The 25,032-nt window shown below is 34.3% G+C and overlaps 1 protein-coding gene across 2 annotated transcripts in view; it reads left to right on the top strand.

Annotated features, from left to right (window-relative positions):
• The window catches only part of LOC110115829 (AP3-complex subunit beta-A), a 33,723-nt gene that overhangs the window by 604 nt on the left and 8,087 nt on the right, over positions 1–25,032 (top strand). Inside the window, exons 3-10 of one of the 2 annotated variants that reach the window (XM_020849205.2) lie at positions 627–873; positions 975–1,613; positions 8,759–8,932; positions 10,178–10,304; positions 10,387–10,496; positions 11,959–12,159; positions 20,745–21,727; positions 21,856–22,122. In XM_020849205.2, the coding sequence (XP_020704864.1) occupies positions 627–873; positions 975–1,613; positions 8,759–8,932; positions 10,178–10,304; positions 10,387–10,496; positions 11,959–12,159; positions 20,745–21,727; positions 21,856–22,122 (2,748 nt within the window). The remainder of the gene's footprint in view (positions 1–626; positions 874–974; positions 1,614–8,758; positions 8,933–10,177; positions 10,305–10,386; positions 10,497–11,958; positions 12,160–20,744; positions 21,728–21,855; positions 22,123–25,032) is intronic. The other variant, XM_028693543.1, reaches the window with a different exon arrangement.

The raw sequence follows: 25,032 nt of genomic DNA, 5'->3' as shown, positions 1-25,032 counted from the left end.
AGAAATGCTTGGGTCAGATGGTGGGAGTGGGATTGTACATAATGCCCGTTCTGATTAGTCCTAGCATTATGTTGTTTATAGGGCTCGAAATAAACATTTTCTTCTTTCCGTCATTTCTTGAGATGCATTTGTTGCATTGTATTAGAGAAAGTTTTGGTTTTCCTTACAATCGTATTAAATTATAACCATTGTTTTATCTGCAGGTATTTTAAGGGATCTATATGTTATATGAAAAATGATGAATGCCTTCTTAATGATTTGATCATATTTGATTTCTAACAATTGAAACTTTGGGGAGATTTATCAGTAGATAGACCATCCTTTTTCAAATTTACTTCTCTCATTACTAGTAGGCTAGTGATGTTAATGTTGCCCAGCCTGCTGTTTTTATATTTTTAATCTTGATTGGTTAGTGCTGACTCACATTTCATCTATATAATGAGCTGGTGACTTTCCTTGAGTTATTTACCCACTTTGGTTTTGTTTATTTTCTCAGTCTCCTCTCCTACTATTAATCCCCTAGTTTTCTTTCTCTTGCGTTTTCAATATTTACTGGATTCATTTGAGCTTTATCAATGGCCGGTAACTTCATATGCTTCTTTTTTTACCCTTACTCTGATGAATAGGCGCCCCAATGAAGCTTTGCTGTCAATTAACTGCTTTCAGAAAGACTTGTCCGATCTAAATCCACTGGTTAGAGCATGGGCACTACGCTCCATGGCTGGTATACATCTACATGTTGTTGCTCCTCTTGTTTTAGCTGCCATCAGGAAGTGCGCTAGGGATCCATCTTCTTATGTCAGAAAATGTGCTGTCAATGCACTTTCTAAATTACTTGACTTGCTTCCAGAGGAAAATAATGATATTGAAGAGGTTCTCTCACCTTTTCTCTTTATAAGGCTTATCTTTGATCCTTTATTTATATGAAAATTGTGCCATACTTTATTTTTCACATTGGACTATATTTCCTGCAGCTGGTCAATATCTTCATGAGTGACCATTCACTTGGAGTTGTTGGAGCTTCTGCAGTTGCTTTCAAAACAGTCTGCTTGAAAAATCTTTCACTCATTAGTAAACACTTTAGAAGGTTTTGTGAATCCCTTCCAGATATTGAAGAGTGGGGGCAGATTACTCTGATTGAGATTCTTTTACGTTACGTAATAGCTAGGCATGGACTTGTTAGAGAGTCTATCATGTTCACTTCAAATGCTACAGAAAGTTTCCATTCTAAATGGGGTTCTACTGGTCTATTTCATACATTTGATAATCATAATAGTTATATTGAGAATGTTCCTCACGACTTCAAAGGAAATTCATTGATGTCCAAAAATTACATTGAAGGATGGGAGGAATGTTTATTACAACATGGTTTTACAAATGGAAATGTTGGTGAAGATCAATATCACCTAAACTATGTGGCTCCAGCATCCATTGAAAATGATGATGTGAGGATTTTATTGCAATGTACATTGCCTCTCTTGTGGAGTCAAAATAGTGCAGTTGTGCTAGCTGCTGTTGGTGTTCATTGGATTATGGCCCCAAACGAGAAAGTTCAGAGAATTGTAAAGCCAATTCTATTTCTCCTAAGATCATTTCCTGATTCAAAATATGTGGTATTTTCTCACATTACTATTGTTTGTTACCTTAATATCTCTTTGCAAACTTTTAATAGATTTATCCTTTGGAGCTCATTATTGTTGTCTTTCACTTGCTTAACCACATTTTGATACTTAGGCCTCATTTCAAGCTATAAAATGGACCTTTATAATTAAAAGTACTCGTGGCAAGGAAGAATATTTCAAATAATCTTTGAAATATTTTTTTGAAATTTTGAGACATTATTAATGTTAGCGACATTTGAATTCTAAACTAGTAAGTATTTTAATCCAAAAAATGTCATTTCGGTTCCAAGTTTGGATGATGAGGGTTAAGGGCATTTTAATGATGGTTTGATATGTAGTTGTAAAAATTATCCCATTATTCATTGAGTGGGTACTAATTTAATTTTGTTAGTTCTAGGTCATTTTCTAAAAAATAATACACTATATGAAAAAATGTAAGCTTGCTGAAGGCATTATTTGCAAGCAATACATCAGCTTCATTGGTCTTATCCCGGCTATTTTAGGCCTGCTTTATGAATCATTCTAGTTGTTCTTATTGAGTGTTTCTTGAAGCATTAAACCTATTATTTGCAAATTATTTTGAATAATTTCTATCCATTTTTATTTAGGTTGGCACCTCTTCTCCTTCTCAGTTATTATATACAATTTTTTTTTTACTATTTTAATGTGTATTTTTCTACCATTTGTTATGCATGTTCAAACTACCTAAGTTTATTTTCAGTTACTTATCTTCGATAGATGTCATTAGAACCATTCTTTTAATATAATGATTCATTAGTTTATATTTAATAGTTTTTCACATATGCATCTTAGCATTCTCAACTTTGTGATGCTCAATTTAACTATTATTGAACTTTTTACTTATTAACACTCAGGTTCATACAATTTTTTGAGTGATTGAAATTTTATAATATATATTTTTAGGTATCCATGATATTGTCAAATCACATAACAATCCTAAAGCATTTTTTATTTTGATAATTCTGACTTAACTTTATAAGTAGTATATTAGTCTATTATTTATATCCTCAATATTATGTATAATATATCTAAGATACATGGATCTATCATATGTAGATATCATTTTTTCTTCTAATAACATTCTTTCATATTTGATAAAATATATTATCACAATTACATATCTTACTTAGTCTTTATTTTATTAATTCTAAACCCTTTATCATCTAACAATTTCTCGTTATTATTTCTCTTATTTTAGCAAATATCTCACCGAATGAACTATATCATTTGCAAATGCATACACCAAGGTAACTCACTTGAAATATCCTTTGTAAGCATTTTTAACTAATACAAAAAGATATAGATCCCATTTTAATTCTTGATGTATTTGAAAAATTGGAAGCTTTTATCACCACAATTTTTTTATTAATAGTCAGTGCTCCATTATATATATATCTTTAATTTTTTCAATTTACCATTGGCATGAATTTTTTTAATGCTTCAAATCACTTATCGTGGTACTAGATCATATGTCCGACTGAATGGGAGATGCGTCAATTTTTTTAATACTAGTCAATGCTTCAAATCACTTATTGTAGTAGCTGAACGGGAGATGCAGGCAAGAAAAAGAAAACGAAAACAGTTGTGAAATACGAGAAATGTAATGTATATTGATATATTTTCTGATGTCTTCCTGCTATAGCATTCTGTATTTACGTATGCTATTGAAATACTCTCTATCTCATTACTGAAAAGAAGCAAAATAGTTTAAAAGAGACTAGCATTCTGTATAACAGAAAGTAGAATAAAACTGAGAATATTAGTACTAGGGTTAAAAAGAAAGTGTAGTGGTAAGATGTTACATAAGCACAAGATAGTCCACATCAATTTTGATGCAAGCAAAATGGGAAGAGCTAGCTAGTTCTTGGTTGCTTGGGTTGGCTGTTCGGTTCCCTGCCCGTTTGGCTATTCGGATGGCTGCCCGTTGGCCTTTTGTCTCCTCTTTTCTGATTGGTTTGAGTGGACGGCTAATTTGGCTTTTGGAATTCCTAATTTATGGTGACTTTTGGGATTCCTAATTTATGGTGACTTTTGGTATTTCTAATTTATGGTGACTTTTGGAATTCCTAATTTTTGGTGACTTTTGGAATTCCTAATTTATGGTGACTTTTGGGATTCCTCTTCTCCAATTTATGAGGTCTGTTTTGTGGGCTTTTAGGCTTCTTCTTCCCTCCTATATATAGGATTGTTTTGGGCTGTTTTAGAAGTATGTTTTGGTGAGAAAATATTCGGAATGTGAACCCTGCGGGTTGTGTTCTAGCTTGCGAGCAAGTTCCCTTTCTCTTCTCCTCTCTTTGATTTCGTCTAGGGCTGCTTATCTACTTCTTCTCTCCATGGTTACCACTCCATTGTATCTTTCTTCTCAACTTATCTTATTATCAATGTATTAGGTGTTTAAGTGTCTTTTAACATGTTTTTGTTATCATATCATCTATAATTTATAGTTTTGTAGTTAAGGCATTCTATTAGTGATGAGGACATCGACAGACGCTACCGACATGTTTATCGTCGGCGAAACTGCAGATCGACGGCCTCGTTTCAGCGCCTCTACTTTTGATTATGATGTCATGATGTATTATTTAGTATTTTCAGTTTTTCCATTTGTACCCCTGTGGGGAGTTGCTTTGTTATTGTAGCCCAGAGGGCAATTTCGTACTTTTTTTTTATGAGTTGAGGCCTATATATAGTGATCTCATGTGTTGTATGAGGTTAATGAATATTTGGAATAAAATTTAGTTTGTTATCTTTTTCTACTTCTTCTTGTGGAGAGCTAGAGAGGAGAACGAGAGCCCAAGGTGAGGGAGAAAAGCAATACCCGCCAGTCATTGGAAGAGTCCGTGACTTGTGGTCTACCTCCACCATCCCGATCCCCTTCCCCTTCCCAACCCGCCGGCCCTAGCCCACCTTTGGCCGCTGACCACCCCACCTCCTCCACCCACTCCCAAGCACGTCCACCGTCGGCCTCCTCCCACTCTCCCCTTCTTGTTCGAATTTTGAAATTACTTGAATTCAAAGTTTCCAAATTTGGCGAAGTCAAATATGGAAAGTTTTCGAATTCAAAATTCGAATGAAACCTAGTTGGAGGAGTCTTTAATTTCCCTCTAAATTTTCGTTCCCATTTGGAAAGAGCTATTCTTCCCCCTTAATCCCTCCCTCCTCCTCTCTCACCATGCCGCCGGCCCCATGAGGGTTTCCCCCTATTTGATTGCTCAATTAATGCCCCAATTAACTCACTAATTTCCCCTTAAATTTGAAAGCAAATTTCAAATTAAACTTCCCCCCTTTTTATTCAAAATCCTGAAATTAATTTCAGGTTTTGAATAGAAACCTCCCTCCCTCCTCTATTGAAACCGCCGGCCCCCCTCTTTGATGGGCTCCATTAATTGCTCATCAACCTCCCTTAATTACATTTGAAATTTGAAAATAATTTCAAATAACTCCCTCCCAATTTACTAAAATCTGAAGTTAATTTCAGATTTGAGTAAAACTCTTGCTACACTCATCTAACCTGGATCCCCCTCTCTCTCACCTTGGCCGAACCCCTCCCTCTTTCTCCTTGAAAATCCCGCCGGCCTCTCATGCCTCATCTTCCCCTCTTTTGACACAAGGATTCTCCCTCACCCTCACTTAAATCTCTTCTCCTTGAAAGATTCTCCAACATCAAGCATGCATGGCGGATCTGGAGCTTGAGTGGGGCCTTGTATTCAACGCCGACAGAAGCATCAACATCCTAAAATCTCCGTGCTTTGACGTGGGCTTTGAAGACGACACCACCGTGGAGGAATATTTGGAGCGAGTCGTCCCGATCCTTGCAAGCATCATCGACCGACGATTTTCAAATTACGATTGGAGTCTCGACGGCCACCCACTACATCCATATCCACCGGCGACCTCTCCACCAACAAAGTTCTTCGGCGCCATCTTTGTAGTGGTAATATCTTTCATCATTTGGCTCACCTTTCTCCACTAAAGCCTACAAGTAGTTGAGTGAGAAGGCCTCGAGGTGAACCTCTCATTGTTATGTGTTGGGTTATGTTACTTGTACTTTGCATTTAAAATTACTTTGTTTTTTGAAAGGATAGTCTTGGTCATTCTCTATTGCTAATCTTTGGCCTAAACAAGTTAAAATTTTCAAATTCTTAACTCTCTCTTGCATGATCGAAATAAACGTATAGGAGCAAAACTTAAAACAATTCTCTTTTAATTTCTAATCGTAACTCCTAGTAGTTTCACATCAATTAGTCGTTTTTTTCGGTATATTTGGTTTGAAATAAGTATATTTTGGAAGACTTACAAATTTTGTATTTGTAGGCAAATTTTCTTGCCAACATCAAAATGGTATCAGAGCTTTAGGTTCTGTGCAAGTCTTTTTGTGAGTCTTTAAAAAAAATAATGAGCAGTCCAAACCATCGTCTTATGGGAATCTCAAGTCAAGAGCCGACATAATTTCAAGATGAATACTATCCTGCCAATGTTGAAAGTCAAAAACCATTGCCCAGACTCATGAAGTTGGCATTCCAACAGACATCAATCAATCTCCCATTGGAGATTCAACAGACTCGATTCAAAATGAACTATACAAGATAAAAAGATTGAAGAATTGGAGCGATCGAACAAAGAAAATTCTGAATCGAACTCATCAGGAGATGAGGTTCTTCCACTAGGGGAGAATTGATGCAAGCAAATGGGAAGAGCTGGCTGGTTCTTGGTTGCTTGGGTTGACTGTTCGATTCCCTGCTCGTTTGGCTGTTCGGATGTGATGTAGGCAAGCTTTGGGCTGCTTGTTGCCTCTTGGTTTGGGTCTTTGCTGCCTCTTGGTTTGGGCTTTGGCTGCTTTGGTTATGAGCTGAAATCTTAGGATCTTCTTAAGACTAGCTCATAAATGCTTGAGCCAATGTTAGCTCATTAATTGGAAAAAGGTATTCTTCTTGTAAGCTCATTAAGAGGAGTTAAATCCTTGCCTCTTCCCCTTCTTGTGTCTCCTTGGTTTCTTCCTTGTGAATAATGGTTGTGGGCTGGTTGCCTTTTCAGTTTTCTCCCTGGCTGCTTTCCCGTGACTTCCCTGTCCCATTTCCTGTGTTGGCTCTTCGGGTCCCTCCCTGGCTGTGTCCCGTGGCTTCTCCAACCCATTTTCTGTGCTGTTTTTTTGGAGCAGTTTTGTGGTGTCTTTTGCCCTTCTTCCCCTTACTTGATTGGTTTGGTTGGAGGTTGATGTTGGCTGTTTGGCTCCCCTTTTTGCCTATATATGTGAGAAGTTTTTGTCATGGAAAAGGTTGTTGTGTGCTGATTCCCAAAGAAGGTTGTTGCCTACATCAGGATGGCTGCCTGTTGGCCTTTTGTCTCCTCTTTTCTGATTGGTTTGAGTGGGAGGCTAATTTGGCTTTTGGAATTCCTAATTTATAGTGACTTTTGAAATTCCTAATTTATGGTGACTTTTGGGATTCCTAATTTATGGTGACTTTTGAGATTCCTAATTTATGGTGATTTTTGGAATTCCTAATTTATGGTGACTTTTGAGATTCCTCTTCTCTAATTTATGAGGGCTGTTTTGTGGGCTTTTGGGCTTCTTCTTTCCTCCTATATATAGGATTGTTTTGTGCTATTTTAGAAGTATGTTTTGGTGAGAAAATATTTGGAATGTGAAACATGCGGGTTGTTGTTCTAGCTTGCGAGCTAGTTCCCTTTCTCTTCTCCTCTCTTTGATTTCGTCTCGGACTTCTTATCTACTTCTTCTCTCCATGGTTACCACTCCATTGTATCTTTCTTCTCAACTTATCTTATTATCAATGTATTAGGTGTTTAATTGTCTTTTAATGTGTCTTTGTTATCATATCATCTATAATTTGTAGTTTTGTCTATTAGTCATTTTTTTAGTATATTTGGTTTGAAATAGGTCAATTTGGAAGGCTTGCAAATTTTGTATTTGTAGGCAAATTTTCTTGCCTACATCAACTTTGATTTATATTTTATTTATGTTTATTAAAGACAAGTATTATGTTTAAAATCTTTCCGTTTTGAACTGTTATACTCTCCGTTTTACATGCATGCAAATCATCATCGGTAGTCTTTCCTTTTAACTTGTTTTTCTCACGACGTAACCTTCCTAATAGTAATAACACAACTGACAATTTATTTGTATATCCTGTTAAGTAAAGAAAGTTGTCGTGGTCTGATGAAATAATAGTTGATAACACTTAATAGCAACTCTCATTTTATTTCAAGCATATTCTCTAGTCATTTGAGATGACATCCACTTTTTTGTTTCAAACCCTTTTTTACAACTTTATTAGTTAATCTGTGCAATTCAAGAACCTTTGCCTTTGTATGATCTTGAGGTTATCACTCAATCATTTCTTGTGAACTTTCATACAAAATCCATTTAGTTTCAATTATTCTTTATTGTTCGATCTGTACAAATCAATAGCTTCTTTGCGTGGCATTAATGCACTACTAAATCATTTCAATCAGCTTTCCTATAACAGTCCTCGCTGGGGCCCTCCTGATTTTTTATAGATTGTTTAGCATGCTTATCATAGTTGTTCTGCAGAGAAGATGGGCATTTAGTCACTGAAGCTCAAGTTTCAGATTTGTAAAATGAATCATTTATTTTAACCAGCAGACTTTTTGGTTGCCTTTCCGGTTAAATGGTTATTTTCCTTTCAAGCCTTTGTAAGGAAATATCCCACATCCTTTTTCCTATCTGAATTTTATTGTGTGATGTATCATAATCATGGAACCTTTCACTGCACTCGTGTAATGGAAAGCTAGAGAAGGCTTCAGGTTTGAGCATTGACTGGGTCGTGTCAATGCTGTCTGTTGCAGCCTAACCTAGAAACATTAGCTGTACAGATGCTTGTTAACAGTTTTTGGCTGAATCTGGAAAAAGAGCTTGTTTCAGAAGCAATGTTTGCTTTTATTTTGCTCTTCCTTGTCATTTGCTTTTTGAAAAATAATTATTTAGATGATAGATAGCCATTAGTACGTTAACCTTTGCATATATGCTTGTTATTATTTTCTTTTCTGGTTTATTTTCCTTTTTTAACTTTTTTATTGATGGTTTTCTTGATACCTGTCAACATGGATAAAGGTTCTGATAATTGTTTTTTACTGCTTAGGTGCTTTGTAATATACAGGTGTTCGCCAAAGTACTCCCTTCACTCTTTGCACCTCATTATGAAGATTTTTTTGTACATAGCTCTGAGATTTACCAGATTAGAGCTCTTAAGCTTGAAATACTTTCCGCCATTGTGACGGATGCTTCAAGTCAATTCATTTTGGATGAGTTCCAGGTACCAACGACTGGCAAGTTTGTTGATCATGATATATTTTATAGGAGTTAATGTTTAGGCCCGGTTAAAGATAAATTAACCAAAAGCAGGAGATCATTTTGGCATTGATGTTGAAATTTTTTTCGTGACACTTCTTTGGGAAAGAAAATTATATACTGTATATCTAGATTTTTGCATTAACTCCTAATTTGCAAACCAAAATTAATTGTGTGCTGCATATGAGTGAGCAAGGAACAAGTACCCAATTGGTTGAGCTGAATTTACAGAGAACGAATGCAAAATAATAGTTGTAGTTTAGCCATGAGAAAACATAAAATGGATTTTCTTTGTTTCTTAGAAATATTCTTTAATCTATTTTCTTTCTGCTGACTTTGAAAAGGTTGGCATAGAAATTCCACCTATGAAGTTACTTTTGATATTTTTTTTCATGTTTCTTCATAGTAATCGCTTGGATATTAACTTGCTTTATAAAAGGCCAATGATAGAAAAACTGTGGACTTCAACCCCTTTGAGGGCGGGAAATTGCTAGCTCCTCAACATAATAGACTAAAGACAAGGTAAAGGCTTCCACGTTTAGCATACTTGGTGTGAACAAGTCATTCTAATATTGATGCTAATCGTGCTTAAGGTGGCTAAATTATATGACTGCTAAGTCTGGAATCAGCTCTATGGTTCAGTTATGCTATTAAATTTCATTTTCAAGCCAACTTTTTTACAATTAAAAAAAATGAAGTCTTGTTCCGTTTAAAGAATTGCTTTGTTCTTTGAAAGCTGGTTCTTAAGAATTATGCTTTAAAAATATAAAGCTGCTCCAGACTTCGGTAGTTAGGGCATGAACAGCAGAAGTGATAGATCAAATATATTATGACTAGAAGTCATGCAATAAAATTTGCGCAGAATAGAGTCGACACCCTTTTGGATCTCAACAACATTGAGTGGAATACGTGGTGGTTTCATAAGGTCAGACCAGAGAGTTGTGGTAAGGATAACTATGATTAGGTTTATGTTTTCTTATTAAATATGCTGTATAATTTTGATCTTATTTTGGGTAAATTATTTTTCACTTTTTTCTTTTGTGCACGACTGTGAGGACAAATCCAATTACTTTCACTTATTTCTAGGGAATTAGCTTCATTAAACAGATAGCTCATGTTGAACTGGGAAAAGTAAAGAACCTTTATAAAATAGTCTATTGGGATAATGCTGCATGACAAACTGATGTTTATTTTCTAGTTGTACTGCTAGGATTACATTAAAGATCCAGATCGGAGGTTCGTTGCTGACACAGTTGCTGCAATTGGTATATGTGCTCAAAGGCTACCTTCTGTGGTTGATGTCTGTTTAGAAGGGCTATTAGGACTTGCTTCACAAGGTTAGTTTACCACTTTATCATGGATACAGTACCTCATTTTGTTCTTCTTTTGGGCCTGGCTGAACTCAGTTTCTATCTACAGAATCATCAACTAGCAATGCATTCCAGAAGGACGGGGAAGCTTGTATTTTGGTGCAAGCAATCATGTCCATTAAGTCAATAATAAAGCACAGTCCAGCTAGGCATGAAAAGGTGTTTCTTCTCAAGCTCAACTTGTGCTTTGATGTAGTTATCGATTTGCTGAAATAGCTTGTTAATATGTGGATTTGATATCTCTTGTGATAACGAATGCATTGCGCAGAATTAATGGAAAAATGAAATAAAATTGGATTCTGGTCATGAAGTTTATTGATCTTCTCCTTCACCTTGCGGATTATATTCCATGTCTATGTAAAAGTTATCGCTGAAGGTCTCACTTTCCTGCCTTTTCTTTGTGCTGCATTTACTTTCTTGTGTCTCACAGAAATAATCTGCATATGGATAGAATTAACATACTGCACAATCTTTGTGCTACAATTACTTTTCTTGTGCGTCACATTGAAATAATCTGCATTTGACCTTTTGTTTATATTGATGGATTATGACGCATGCCTTGCACAGATGGTCTTGCAGAACCAAATATGGAAAATGGGCATGCCATTTCAATTCAGTTCCAAATTAAGGGTGGGCATGGACTATTTTGTTCCACATCAACCATAATGTGGAGCTGAATTGAAGCAAACAGATCCTCATAAACATGGATATGCTATTGATATATATGGTTTTCTTAAGGTTGGTGGTAATTTAATTCTGTTGCTTCATGAATATGAGGTTAATTTAGGTATCATGAAAATTTACTTGTTCAAATTCCTTGTCTCTCCTGCTCAAATTTGGAGAGAAATGAGATGCTTTCCTCTGTATTCCTTTCCTTCTTGTTCAGCTTATACTTACAATCAAGAGAAAATTATTACTTATTCTAAGTTCCTTGCCCTTCACTCTTATTCCAAAATGCCTATAAAAAATTGTGAGATATTAATGAAAAATTATAACGGAAGTAATGTATTTAGAAATTGTAATCATATGCATACCTCATTTCTCTCATTCACTCCGCATGGCCATGACAAGCGCATACCTGATAATACCATTATATTTCTTGTATCAAGGTCTCAGCCAATTTTGTATGATTCTTGTTTAGTATGTTCTCATACTAAATTTGCCTATTTTCTGACTGGCTTAATTGCTGATCCTTTTGAAGAATTCAACAACTCCTAAAACGATTGGGCTGCATTATATGCCTGAAATATGAACTGCATTAGACTTAGTTCTGGTCTAATTGCTTCATTTTTTTTCTGCTTGACACCTTGAAACTCTAAAATACCATCATATTTAGTATTAGAAATTAATTTTATTTATTTGAATAATTGCTTTCTTTCCTGGCTGTTTGATTTATTAGCATAGCAGGGATTGTACATACTATGATTTCGATTGATTTACTACTTACTGATTTTGCTATGGGATTTTCCTGATTTGCTACTACATGAACGTTTGTAATGGACATTGCTTAGTAGTTAGTAGTGTTTTTGTTGCTCAAGTGTCTTATTATTTGTTTGCAATTTTTATGTCTGCTTAACTTGTTAAACTTTCTTTAAATTGACAACATTTTTCCACTTTGAAGGTTATTGCAAGATTGGCTCGCAATCTGGATGTGATTAAGGAACCTGCTGCACGCGCATTAATTATCTGGATAGTGGGAGAATACTGCTCCATTGGACTGATCATGCCAAATATAATTCCCAATGTACTGAAGTTTCTAGCTTGGTCCTTCTCGTCGGAAATTCTTGAAACAAAGCATCAGATTCTCAACACTGCTATTAAGGTACTGCTGATAAATTCATGTTATTTTATGCTCAAGTTTATGCTCAAGCCTACCTTTTGTTTATTCGATCTTCTGTTAGTTCTTTCATTTAGGTTATCCCTTTGCAATGTCTAGTACTCCTAAGGATGATTTATGATGGAAAGGTAGAAATAAATATTCATCATCATTATTATTAGACTTGATATGTCAGTAGAAAATTCACATGATCAAGTATGGATTTGACGTAAAATTTTAAATCTCAAAACATCCATTCATTCAAACAAAAAATGTTCTTGAACCAAGTTTGAGATCATCTAAATTTTATTTTCAATTAAATTTTAGTTTAAATGAGCATTGTGATTAGACAAAACTAACGATAACAAGAATCTTTTATTCAGGTCCAAATGGACCTAAATCAAGCACTCAGAATATATTTTGAAAGCTTCATGAGACCTTTTAAGGGACCTACCAACCACTAAATTTTGCATGCGTATAGTTGAAATGAGTGTTTTGACCAGATTAATCTGACAAGCCTAAGTTGTCTCAATTTTATTTAATTAAGATACTAAAAATCTAAAAAGATGTTGAATGATTATGGGGGATTAACTCCGATCATCCAATGAAGTTTCTTGATTTCTAGTTGAAATGAACATAATGCCCCTATATATCTATAAATAGCCCTTTATTTCTAAACATTAGGGGGGTGTGGAGTCAAAGAAGTCTTTCATGGAGAGAATTATCGGGCTTGAAGAATTACATGGCTCTAATCATCAATCGCCGATGCCCGTTGTCGGCCAAGGAGGCTCACAATCGATTAATTATGACACTCATTGTCGCCTAACTTTAATGCCCCTATTGAAGAGCATAGTCACCCAGGAGCTAAACGATCGATTACCAACTTATGACGCTAAGCTTATCAATCGTCCGATCTTCTCTCTTATAAGAAAGATTGAGTTAGATTGCTTGACATCTGACATTCGCATCAGCCATCACCTGATGCATACTAATGATTGACATATGACATTTGTCAGCCATTGATGTTTGATGCTTACCTCTTGGTCATCGGTCGCCTTTCTATGAGTAAAACTACCAAGAAACCAACTGATCATTTCCAAAAATTGGATGTACCCAATTGACCATCATCTGATATTTGTCAATTGACATTTGACATCAACATTCTTGGTTGCATCTCCATTCTTTCAAGGAGAAAGATTAAGCATGCCCTGGCTCTCCTGGTGTTTGACATTCTCAATTGACCAATATCTAACACTTGCTAATGTCTTACATCCATTAACCATTGACATTTGACACTTTCCTTCTTGGTTGTTGATCTCCCCTTCTATAAAGAGAATATCCTAGTAGATCATTTTGACTATTACCTGACATCCATTGTTGTCCGCCATCCATCATCCGATGTCTGTCAATGACTAACATATAAGTTTGGTCAACTATTGACATCCATATTCTTCATCACCCGACCTTCCCTTCTAAAAAAAATGCAATTGAGGCAACTTCATGATATCAGATGTTGACAACTTTAACATCTCATCACTCCCTATTTAGAAACCTTAGACAACATCTTCCATAGTTTATGTCTAATATATTTTTTTAATGACTTATCTAGTTACATTGAAGATAATTTTGTGTAACATATGACTCGTGCTATTGGAATTATTTCAATTGGACAAGCCTTGTATTTTTTCCTCTTTCCTGATTTTTTGAGTAAAAAAATCTTATGATAAACTTCTTTTTTTATGGGCTATTCTCAACTTATTTGTGTGTTGGAGTGGGGATTTTCATTCAATGCTAAAATAGTATACTATCTCTGTATCATTGTGAATATTCAAGGAAGCAATAAGTTTGATCCTAATCACTTGAGGTTAGACTTATAAATTCTTCTCTTTGAAATGTTGAGTTTTGATCTTTTTAAATAAGTTCTTAACAAATTACCTTTGGTCTATAATTCATTCCTTGTTGCTTCCAATTTCTTTTTCAATGATTCTATTTATCAATTTCTTGTGCATCTTTTGCACTTTGTGGTACATTAAAAAAAATATATATTTTTTTAATCGTTGTCATTGTCAATATAGAGTGTAACAAAGAGGGAGAATATGAACTGGCCTATTTCTTATTAACACATATTCTAAACTACTTCTATTAGAATTAGGTGAGTAGGAAGTAGCTTATTCAGACAATCCCAACACATCAAATTTTTATACTTAACAATAGGAAGCATATGTCAAATACCTCAAACAAAATGCAACCTCACATAAAATACATAGCTTTACTAAACTTTTTAAAATTCATTTACATACCCAAAAGTCTCTATACAGTTCCTGCTCAGATTTCTCGGTACACTCAAAAAGTGTATATACACCAAAAAGTTCAATCCTTTTTTGTCTAGTAACACTGCCATTGTCAGGTCCCAAGTCCTGGATGAGAAATGGAGGGTTGTATTAGGTATTCGACAACCAATATAAAACTTATCGAATAATCATGACATGAATCTTTTAATACATTGTGTTAATGTTAGGGCTTCCTTAGAAGCATGCGCTGTATGGTCTGGATACAGTGAGAATTATGCAAGGATCGTTGCATCAGCGCCCGGGTGCAGTGTTAAATAGGCAAGGGTTCCCCCATCTTAGACGAATGAGGGCAAAGAAGCTAGTTGATGCAACAAAAAAAATATTGCAAAAACACAAATCTTCCTTTTTACAACATAGATAAATATAAATGCTAAGATTGCAAATTAAGAGACACAATGACTAACATGAATCATAAAACTTATATATATTTTAGAGAAGAAGAATACAAATGGGGTGGGAATCGTGGATAGAGAAGAGGGGATTCGAAGACTGAGACAAAGTATCATAGGGGAAGGGGAAAAGAGGCTTGCTCGCAAGCTAGAAAACCCGTTGGTTTTACATTCCACAAATTATCATATCCATAACTCTCCTAAAACAGCCACAAAACAGCTCTTATATAGGGGAAGAAAAGGTAAAAAAGACAATTAATACATATTTAATGCACCTCAAAATCAACCAATAGAATACCCTTGAAAACCGCAGCAAGTAGGGACCGAAGGGGTAGCCACCTGGGGAAGAAATCGAAGCAACACAGCAGCCAATGGGGGGGATCCGAAGCAACTTACGACATTTAATAAGCAGGGAATTTGAAGCATCATACATAAACTGAAGGAGCAACCGCATAGGGAAGGGGGAAACCGAAAAGGCAGCTTTTGGGAATTAAAATCGGCATGGGAAACACCAGAAGGCTGGCTCTGCCTACATCACTAGTCCATGAAACTAGAATTCAGATAGGATCTTTGAATGTAAGTTATCTTACAGGCAAATTAATATAATTAATTGATATAATAATTCATAGGAAGAGAAATATTTTATGCATTCAGGAAATTAAATAGGTTGGAGAGATGACTAAGGAGATTGATAGTTTAGGATTTAAACTGGTATTCTGGTAGAAGTCATACTAGAAATAGTGTAGGTGTGATTATAAATAATAGTTTTAAGGATAATGTTATAAAAATTGATAAAATTGAAGACATAATTATAGTTTTGAAGATTATTGTTGATGCTAAAATTATTATTATAAGTATTTATGCTCCTCAAGTAGGTTTTAATTTGTGTTTAAAATTAAGATTCTGAAATGACTTAGAAGAATTAATGCAAAAGATATCTCTTGAAGAAAGAATTTTTATTGGAGGAGATTTAAATGGACATGTTGGTAGAGAAGTAGATGATTTTAAAAGTATTTATGGTGGCTATGGGTTTGGAGCGACTAATGAAGATGATAAGACTATATTAGATTTTGCTCTGGCTTATGATTTTGTGATTGCTAATATCTTATTTAAGAAAAGAGATGAGCATCTTATCACTTATAAGAATGGATATAATAAAACGCAGATTAATTATTCTCTTATAAGAAAAATAAATCTTTTATATTGTAAAGTTATTCTGAGTGAAAATTTATGTACCAAACATTGCTTATTAGTTTTGGACTTTAAGATGAAGGGGCAGAATATGAAAAATATAGTAAAATGTTGTTTAAAATTAGATGGGGGCGTTTAAATAATACTAAAAAATATTTTTGAGAGTAAGAGATCTTAAGATTTTATCTGTGCACGAGAAAACAAATATTATGTGGGAAGAAGTAGTTAGTAATATTAAGATTATTGCAAAGGATGTGCTTAAAGTTTTAAAATGAAAAGCTTCTGATTATAAAAATAGTTGGTGGTAGAATTAAAATGTGCAAGAAAAGATAAATAATAAGAAGTTTTGTTATAATAATTAGTTTAGATGTAAAAATTTTGAAAATTAGAAATTATGTACATAGGCTTATAAGATGTCTAAGAAAGTAACCTGCGATGCAAAGATTTTAGCTTTTAATGATTTATATAATAGATTAGATTTTAAAGAGTGCGAAAGATATATGTATAAGTTAGCATACAAAGATAGGAGTAGTAATGATTTAGTTAAAGTGAAATGCATTAAGGATGAAGATTAAAAATTATTTTTTTAGAACAGGATATTCAACAAAGGTGGATGAGATATTTTGCTAAGCTTTTCAATGAAGATTGTGAGAATACGAATGACTTTAGTGACCTTAGCACTCTAAATGAAAATAGAGATTTTTATTTTTATTGGCATATTAGTAAAACTAAAGTTAGAGAGGCTTTAAAGAAAATGAAGTTTGGAAAAACTAATGGACATGATGATATTCCAATAGAGGTGTGGAAATGCTTAGGATACGAAGGAATTTCTTGGCTTACTAAAAAAGATGTCAGATGAGTGGAGAATGAGTGTGTTGATTCATATTTTTAAAAATAAAGATGATGCACAAGATTGTGCGAATTATAGAGGAATTAAGTTGATTTGTCGTACTTTTGAAACTTTGGGAGAGAGTTATGGAGCATAAATTACGATGTGAGACTAATGTTTCTCAAAATCAATTTGGATTCATGCCGGGTAGGTCTACTATGGAAGCTATTCATTTATTGAGAGGGTTGATGAAGAAGTTTAGAGAGAATAAGGAGGATTTACATATGATATTTATTGATTTAGAGAAAAACATATGATAAAGTTCCAAGAGAAGTGTTATCGAGTGTTCTAGAGAAGAAAAGGGTTAATAATGCTTATATTGAAATCATTAGGGATATGTATGCAGGAGCTATTACTTGCATTCTAACACAAGGTTGTTTGACCAAGTATTTTCCCATTTCATTTGGATTACATCAAGGATCAGCCTTAAGGCCTTATCTTTTTGCTTTAGTCATGGATGTTTTCACTAGACATTTGCAAAAGGTTGTTCCCTGATTTATGCTTTTTGCTGATGATATTCTTTTTGTTGATATGACTAGAGAAGGAGTTGAAGGTAAACTCGAAATATGGAGGTCAACCTTAGAGTTTAAACGTTTTTGTTTGAGTAGATTTAAAGTCGAATACATGGAGTATAATTTTAGTAGTAATAGATCTAGCGGGGGGTTTGTGACTTTGAGTGATCAAGTCATTCATAAGTGTAATAATTTTAGATATATTGGGTCTATTGTTCAGAGTGATGGTGAAATAGATGGGGATATTATCAGTAGAATTTATGTTGGATGGTTGAAGTGGAAGAATGCATCGGACTTGTTGTGTGATAGAAAAGTCCCCCTCAAACTTAAGGGAAAATTCTATAAGATGGTTGTGAGACCTGTAATGCTTTATTGTGTCGAATGTTGGCCATTAAAAGAGAAGCATAATACTAAGTTAAGTGTTGCAGAGATGAGGATGTTCATGTGGATGAGTGGCTTTTCCCTTAGAGATAGGATACAAAATGATCATATACGTGAAAAGGTTGGAGTAGTTCCAGTGGAAGATAAGATTAGAGAGAGACACCTTAGATGGTTTGGTCACATAAAACGGTGGCCTCCCGATGACCCGGTTAGGAAAGTAGAGGTGTGAAATTTGATTTATGTTAAGAAAGGTAGAGGTAAACCTAAAAAGACTTGGTTAAAAAAGACTTGGTTAGAAAATATAAAAAATGGTGTACTTCTATATATATCAAAATGCTCAAACTTAAACGTAGAATTTAATGAAAATAATTTAACATTTAAACGAAGTTTATGCTTACATTTGTTTTGAGCATTTTGGGTATTATACTTTACCCCTAATAACATAAATAGTGAGAAGTCATTATCCTTTGCCATGCAGCAATGATCTTTTGGATCAACTAAAACATGTCTTCTTCAAGCTAATCTCATAATATGGCTATTGTTAAGTATGAATCAAGAAATTAAATAAGACAAGTTGAGGGAGAGTTGAGGCCTCGAGCTAGAGGAAGGGAAGAAGAATGATTGGGAGAGGGAAGACCTTTTAAAGAGAGAAAAAATGAATGTGTGTGAATGGGGAGGGTGATTTCCCCCTTATTTTAATATTTGCATACACTTTTCAAAGTGTATAGCTAAGGTGCCCAAATATTATATATATATTAATTATATATTTTTACTATTTATTAAACTTGTTTTTATTTGATTTTTCCTCCATTTTTTAATTTTTTAAAAATCAATGTATGCGTACTCCCGCAATTCTCATGATAGAATTTTGTTTTCTTGTCTCGCAACTCAAGCAATATGGAGGACTTTTTCTAGCCATTTTGGAGCAAATATGGAATTTAACAAGAACTCTCAAGCATAAGCTCATTTAGGGGACGTTCTTGTGACCTTTTGGACTCAAGTTCATCTGTCACCCTCTTGCCTCGGGTCCATGGAACTTCTTCCTCTCTTGACATTTGCCTTTAATTGGAGACACAAAAAGCATCCCAAGAAGATAGCGTATGAAATCCAGCTACTTAGTGAATAAGCATGGCCAGCTTTTTCTTTGGGAGAACAGAAGTATTTATTGTTGCACCTTAATAGGAACAAATAAAGAATGATGATTCATAAAGTTGATTATAAATAGTTGAGATTAGGCTAATGGTGATGATGATCAGGGATTTCTAGTTTCCTACCATCTAAGGCTTATATGATTTTAGTTTTTTGCTTTTTCAATATTTTTTTTGCTGGGTTCTTCCTCGCTGTGTCATCCTCAATTTCCATGTATTTTTATTGGTTTTTGGATGCTGCAAGCATTCCATGCCATTTTTATTTGCACCGTAGCATAATAGTTTCATATTAAGGATTAATATATGATTTTTATTTTTGTGGTTATTTAAGATTTTTGTTCTTTTTTTGTATGGATTTCTTATGGTTTCAGTTTAGATTTGGTTTCCCTGCAAAGTTTCTTGTGTAATTTTTTAGGGTCATAGCAAGGCGAGATGACTTTTTCATTTCTCATGTACTACAGAGGTTTTCTTGAATAAGTAGAAACTTTAGAGGCTGCTAGGTACTCACTATTGAATTTTGAGGATGTCGTATTGATGGCTGCAAAAAAAACTGAATAGCAATTCTTTTTCCTCTGTCTAAGCTGTTTGTATGCTACATCTACTGGAATTGTACAACACAGTAATTAATGATATTGATGTTTTGAAGATGTTTGGCGTTGATAATTCACATGAAAAATATGACATTGAATTCTTTGTTGAATGTGAAGAAGTGGAGAGGGAGGGAGGGAGCTCTAATTGGGTTCTCCTAAAAAGGATATTTAGGATGACAACTTTTTTGTATGGTAGGCCAGTTGTTTGAAAACCTTAACCACATATAGGAAATCCTTATGAGATGCAACTTGAAGGATGGGATTACTTTGAAGAATAAAGAATGATTTAAAGAGGTACATCCAAGGATGTTCCACAGGGTGTCCATGGTGGATTCATGCCTCGGTTTTGAAAGAGGGCATGACTTTCAAGATACAATACTTGATTGATTCATTTGATTAAAGCAGTTTTATCTGCAAGTGGCTGCCTTCAAATTGATAGCTAATGAGGTAGAGGAGCAATTATATACTGAAACTAATATGAAGTATGATATCATGTGTGAATTGCAATCAAGTACTGTAGCAAAGTTGATGGCATATTTACGGAGTAAGTCAAAATCAACAAAGATGATTGAGTGAGTTATAAAGATGCTTTCACGGTTCTGCAAAGTGAATGTAATTTTGAAGTATTCATCAAAGTATGTCTTATTGCTTATGACAGAAGTTGTAGGTTAGCAAATAATATGAAGGGACTAAATGAAGTTTCAAAAAGCCTTAAGAATCTAAATTGTAGTTTTTTTAAAAACTTGTGCCAATATTCAGGACATCTATTAATCTGATGGCCTGCATGTAATCAATCCCTTTTTATTTCTATTTTTCTATTGCATGTTTTTATTTTCATTCATTATTGGATTTAGTCAGGCTTTTATATGCTATTTGATGATTAGACGTTGCTTGAGTTTGTAGTTGCAGCATGCTACCTAACAAACTCTTTATGTTTTGACATGTTTCTGGATTAAATTTTATTAGGAAGATTGATGTGATTTTTTTAATTATTTAATATTGTTTTTCCAATACATTAATAATATGAGCTTAATTTGTGTGGAATCATGAAAAATGTAAGCGTATTTTGTTTGGATTTTTACTTCCAATGTTTATACTTTGGGAAAACCAATTATTGCTTGATCTTTTCCTTAACGCTAGGTCGTATTAAGTGCCCGAAATGAGGATATGTTAATGTTTGAGAAGATCCTTAATTATATTTTGCAATTGGCAAAATATGATATAGATTATGACATCCGTGACCGTGCTCGCATGGCGGAGAAACTTTTATCTCCATGTAATGCGGAAGACATATCACGCAAGATGCAAAATGGGGGCACAGCTGGTGAAATTTTGGAAAACATTTTTAGGGGAATTAAGCATCCCTCTCGATTGCCTGATCATGATTTTCGATTTTATCTTCCTGGATCACTTTCACATGTGGTGCTTCATGCAGCTCCTGGATATGACCCTCTTCCTAAGCCTTGCAGTCTGCATGACAATTTGCCAAATGGAATAGCTGATGAAGATGCTACCAGTGGTTCATTCGATTCTGGGTCTTCCATCGATGACAGTGGCTCCTATAATGATTCAGACCCATCTGTTACTAGCTCTGTAGAGAGTGATGGAAATGAGTTGGCAAGTGATTCCCATGTTTCAAACAACCCTTCTTCGTCATCAATAACTAATATTGATGAAGATAGAAAGGAAAATTCGCATTGTCATCCTTCAGAGTCCAGTTTTGTTTATGATCAAAGTGTAGCAGAAAATTTGACCACATCCATCTCTTCTGATCTCGCTGATTTGATGTCAAGGACAGCTCTTGAATCATGGCTTGACGAGAATTCTGGTTTACCATCTGCAACAAAACCCAGTGAATCGTCTTCTATAAGAATTTCTGTCAATGATCTTAGTTTCACTGTCTCTCCTAAACTTCATACGCTCCTAGATCCGGCAAATGGGAATGGTTTGAAAGTGGAATATTCTTTCTTAGCAGAAGCTTCAAAACATTCCCCTTTTCTAGTATGCATTGAACTATTGCTTTCAAACTGTTCAAATGAACTGTTGACTGCCATAACTGTGGAAGATGAAGAACCAAATAAAAGTGCAGCATCTTCCATGCAAGTGCTAGAGAAACCTGAAAGGTATTTCTTCCTAATATTTTTGAATTTTTATTTATTTGATGCTTTCCAGAGCCTCCTTACATTGCATGTTTTTGGGTATTTCTATTTTTTTAATACGTTGTATTAAACTTGTTCATGTTAATTGGCAGCTTATCAACCACTGATGAGGGGTCAACTATAATTCCTATTGAAGAGATTACAAGGCTGGAACCTGGTCAGACAATCAAAAGAACTCTTCAAGTTCAATTTCAACATCATCTATTACCTCTCAAAGTAGCTGTGTTTTGCAATGGGAGAAGATATGTAGTAAAACTGTGGCCAGATATTGGTTATTTCATAAGGCCCATTTCCATGAATGGTAACTCATTTGTTGAAAAGGAATCAGAGTTAAAGGGAATGTTTGAATGTACTAAAAGGTTAGTCTCAAGATTCAAAATTTTTTCATTTAATCAATTTTCATTCCATATCTTTGGAAGAAGACTTTGAATTACTTCTTAGTTCAAGTGCAAAAGGAAAGCAGGGAAGCATGATTGGTTACCCTGAATTGATGCTTAATCATTTTTTTTTCAACTTTAATCTTTATTTTAATTTTGAGAAAAGGACCAAAATGGTCCATTAACTCGTTAGATAGGACCAAAATAGTCCACAACTATATTAAGGGATCATTTAGGTCCCTCAACTCTTAAAAAAAATCAAAATTGTCCCTCCATCCAAACTATTGGATGTTAAAATTAATTGTGTTAAAATTAGGGGTATTTTTGGATTTGACCTTTGGAATTAATTGGCCTTTTATGAGTGGGATGTGAAACAAGTGTGAAATAATATTTGAAAATTTATGTAACAAAATAGCAGTGCTTTGGAAGCTAATAAGAACTTATGAGATGATGAAATAAATTTGCTCAATTAATTATTGAATATTTTTATCACTAATATTTATTAGAAAAGATCTATAGATTGCAAGATAATAGTGAATATTTCTATAATTCAATTTTATTCTATTAGATGCTATATTTCTAAATAGAAAGGGTTATATTAAGAACTATATAATAGTTTTTCATCAAAAAAATCTATAATACTCACAAAGCTTTTTATTTTATCACAATAATTTCATAATTATGTTTGCAGACAATGTCTATAAAGCTTTGCATTTAATGAGTATTTGGTATATTTTCCCCGCTGAAGGATGTTGACTCCATGGACGGGTCTCCTTGCTGCTGTTGGTTCAACTTTACTAGAGATCGATTGTTGGGGTCTGTTTGAATGCAAGATTTAACATGATTTATGACGATTACAGAATTTGGCAGAAAAAGCACACAAAAGGGAGAAAGATAGTTACCTTCACAGTGAGTGAGCACCTGTGGTTCCCTCTGATTAAAATGTTGTGACTTCCAATATGACATGAAGGGAACATTGTCGAAGGAGCGAAATCGAACAACAAAAAACTAGTTAAAGAAGTGAAGAACAGCCGACTGTTAGGGTCTGAGGTTGTTGTTGTTTGACGCTAGGGTTCCATTGGAGTTCGACGTTGCCAAAGGAGGCGAAGACCGATTGGCTGCTAGGGTTTGACTTTATCGGCAGTTTGGATGCCGGGATTCTACGCTAGCCTCTTTCGATTCGGTCTAGGGTTTGGTCGCTGCAAGTGGTTTGGACGTTGCGAGGAGTTTCACACTAGGTAAAGTTCACCCAATTTTAATTTCGGCTCTTAAAATTTTCTGCTGCTTCGACGATGAATTTACAATATTCCGTATACACCCTCCCATGATCAATATACCCGTTATTTTTTTGTTTTTTACCGTTAAACAAAGTTGCATTGGGACTATTTTGGTTTTTTTAAGAGTTGAGGGACCAAAATGATCCCTTAACATAGTTAGGGACCATTTTGGTCCTACCTAAAGACTTAAGGTACAATTTTGGTTATTTTCTCTTTTAATTTTCAATATTTATAGTTCCATTTGAGAAATATGGTGTTCAGCTTTTATCGCATGGATTGTTATCGTTTCTCTATGATAGTGGAGATAGTGCATGATATATTCTCAATAGGTTTCTATTAATGTATGAGGTGCTCCGGAGATATTTCCCGTTTATACTTGATATGATGTATTTCTAATGTTTTCAACAAAAATCTACTTTGCAAAGCATGATTTTTTTCTGCATCAAATAAAATAAAAGAGCGTAAAGAGCCTATGAAAGCAGTATGCAATGCAAATATTTTAGCTTTTAATGATTTATATAATAAAATAGGAGGGAAAAAGATATATGTATAAGTTAGTCAAACAAAGAGATATGAGTAGTAATGATTTAGTTCAAGTGAAGTGTATTATGGAATGAAGATAAAAACAATGCTTTTATTAAAAGATGATATTCAACAAAGGTGGATGAAATATTTTGCTAAACTTTTAATAAAGATTGTGAGAATGTGATCGACTTTAGTGACCTTAGCATCGTAAAAAAAAATAAAGAATTTTGTTTTTATCGACATATTAATAAAATCGACGTTGGAGAGGTTTTAAAGCAAATGAAGTGTGGAAAAGCTGTTGGACTTGATGATATTCCATTAGAGGTGTGGAAATATTTTGGAAATGAAGGAATTTTTTGGCTTACTAAACTTTTTAATATTAGTTTAAAGACTAAAAAATGCCAGATGATGGAGAATGAGTATGTTGATTCATATTTTTAAGAATAAAGGTGACATAAGATTTTGTGAATTATAGAAGAATTAAGTTAATGTGTCATACTTTAAAACTATGAGAGAGTTTTTGAGCATATGTTGCGGCGTGATACTAATGTTTCTCAAAATCAATTTGGATTCATGTCGGGTAGGTCTTCTATGGAAGCTATACATTTATTTAGAGGTTTGATGGAGAAGTATAGAAAAAATAAGGAGGATCTACATATGATATTTATGGATTTAGAGAAAGCTTATGATAAAGTTCCAAGAGAAGTGCTATGGAGAGTTCTAGAAAAGACAGGGGTTAATAATGCTTATATTCAAGTCATTAAGGATATGTATGTAAGAGTTGTTACTTGTGTTCAAATATAAGGTGGTTTGAATAGTATTTTCCTATTTCAGTTGGATTACATCAAGGATCAGCCTTAAGCCCAGATCTTTTTGCTTTAGTCATGGATGCTCTCACTAGTCTTTTACAAGGGGTTGTACCCTGGTGTATTCTTTTTGCTGATGATATTCTTCTTGTTGGTAAGACTAGAGAGAGTTGAAGCTAAACTTGAATTATGGAGGTCAACCTTAGAGTCTAAAGGCTTTGGTTTGAGTAGATCTAAAATCGAATATATAGAGTGTAATTTTAGTAATAATAAATTTAGTGGAG

The sequence above is a fragment of the Dendrobium catenatum genome, unplaced genomic scaffold (assembly GCF_001605985.2).
Source record: "Dendrobium catenatum unplaced genomic scaffold, ASM160598v2 fragScaff_scaffold_315, whole genome shotgun sequence".
NCBI classification, from domain to species: Eukaryota; Viridiplantae; Streptophyta; class Magnoliopsida; order Asparagales; family Orchidaceae; genus Dendrobium; species Dendrobium catenatum.
Note: the sequence above shows the minus strand (reverse complement) of the source record. Positions and strands in the feature narration are given on the sequence as shown.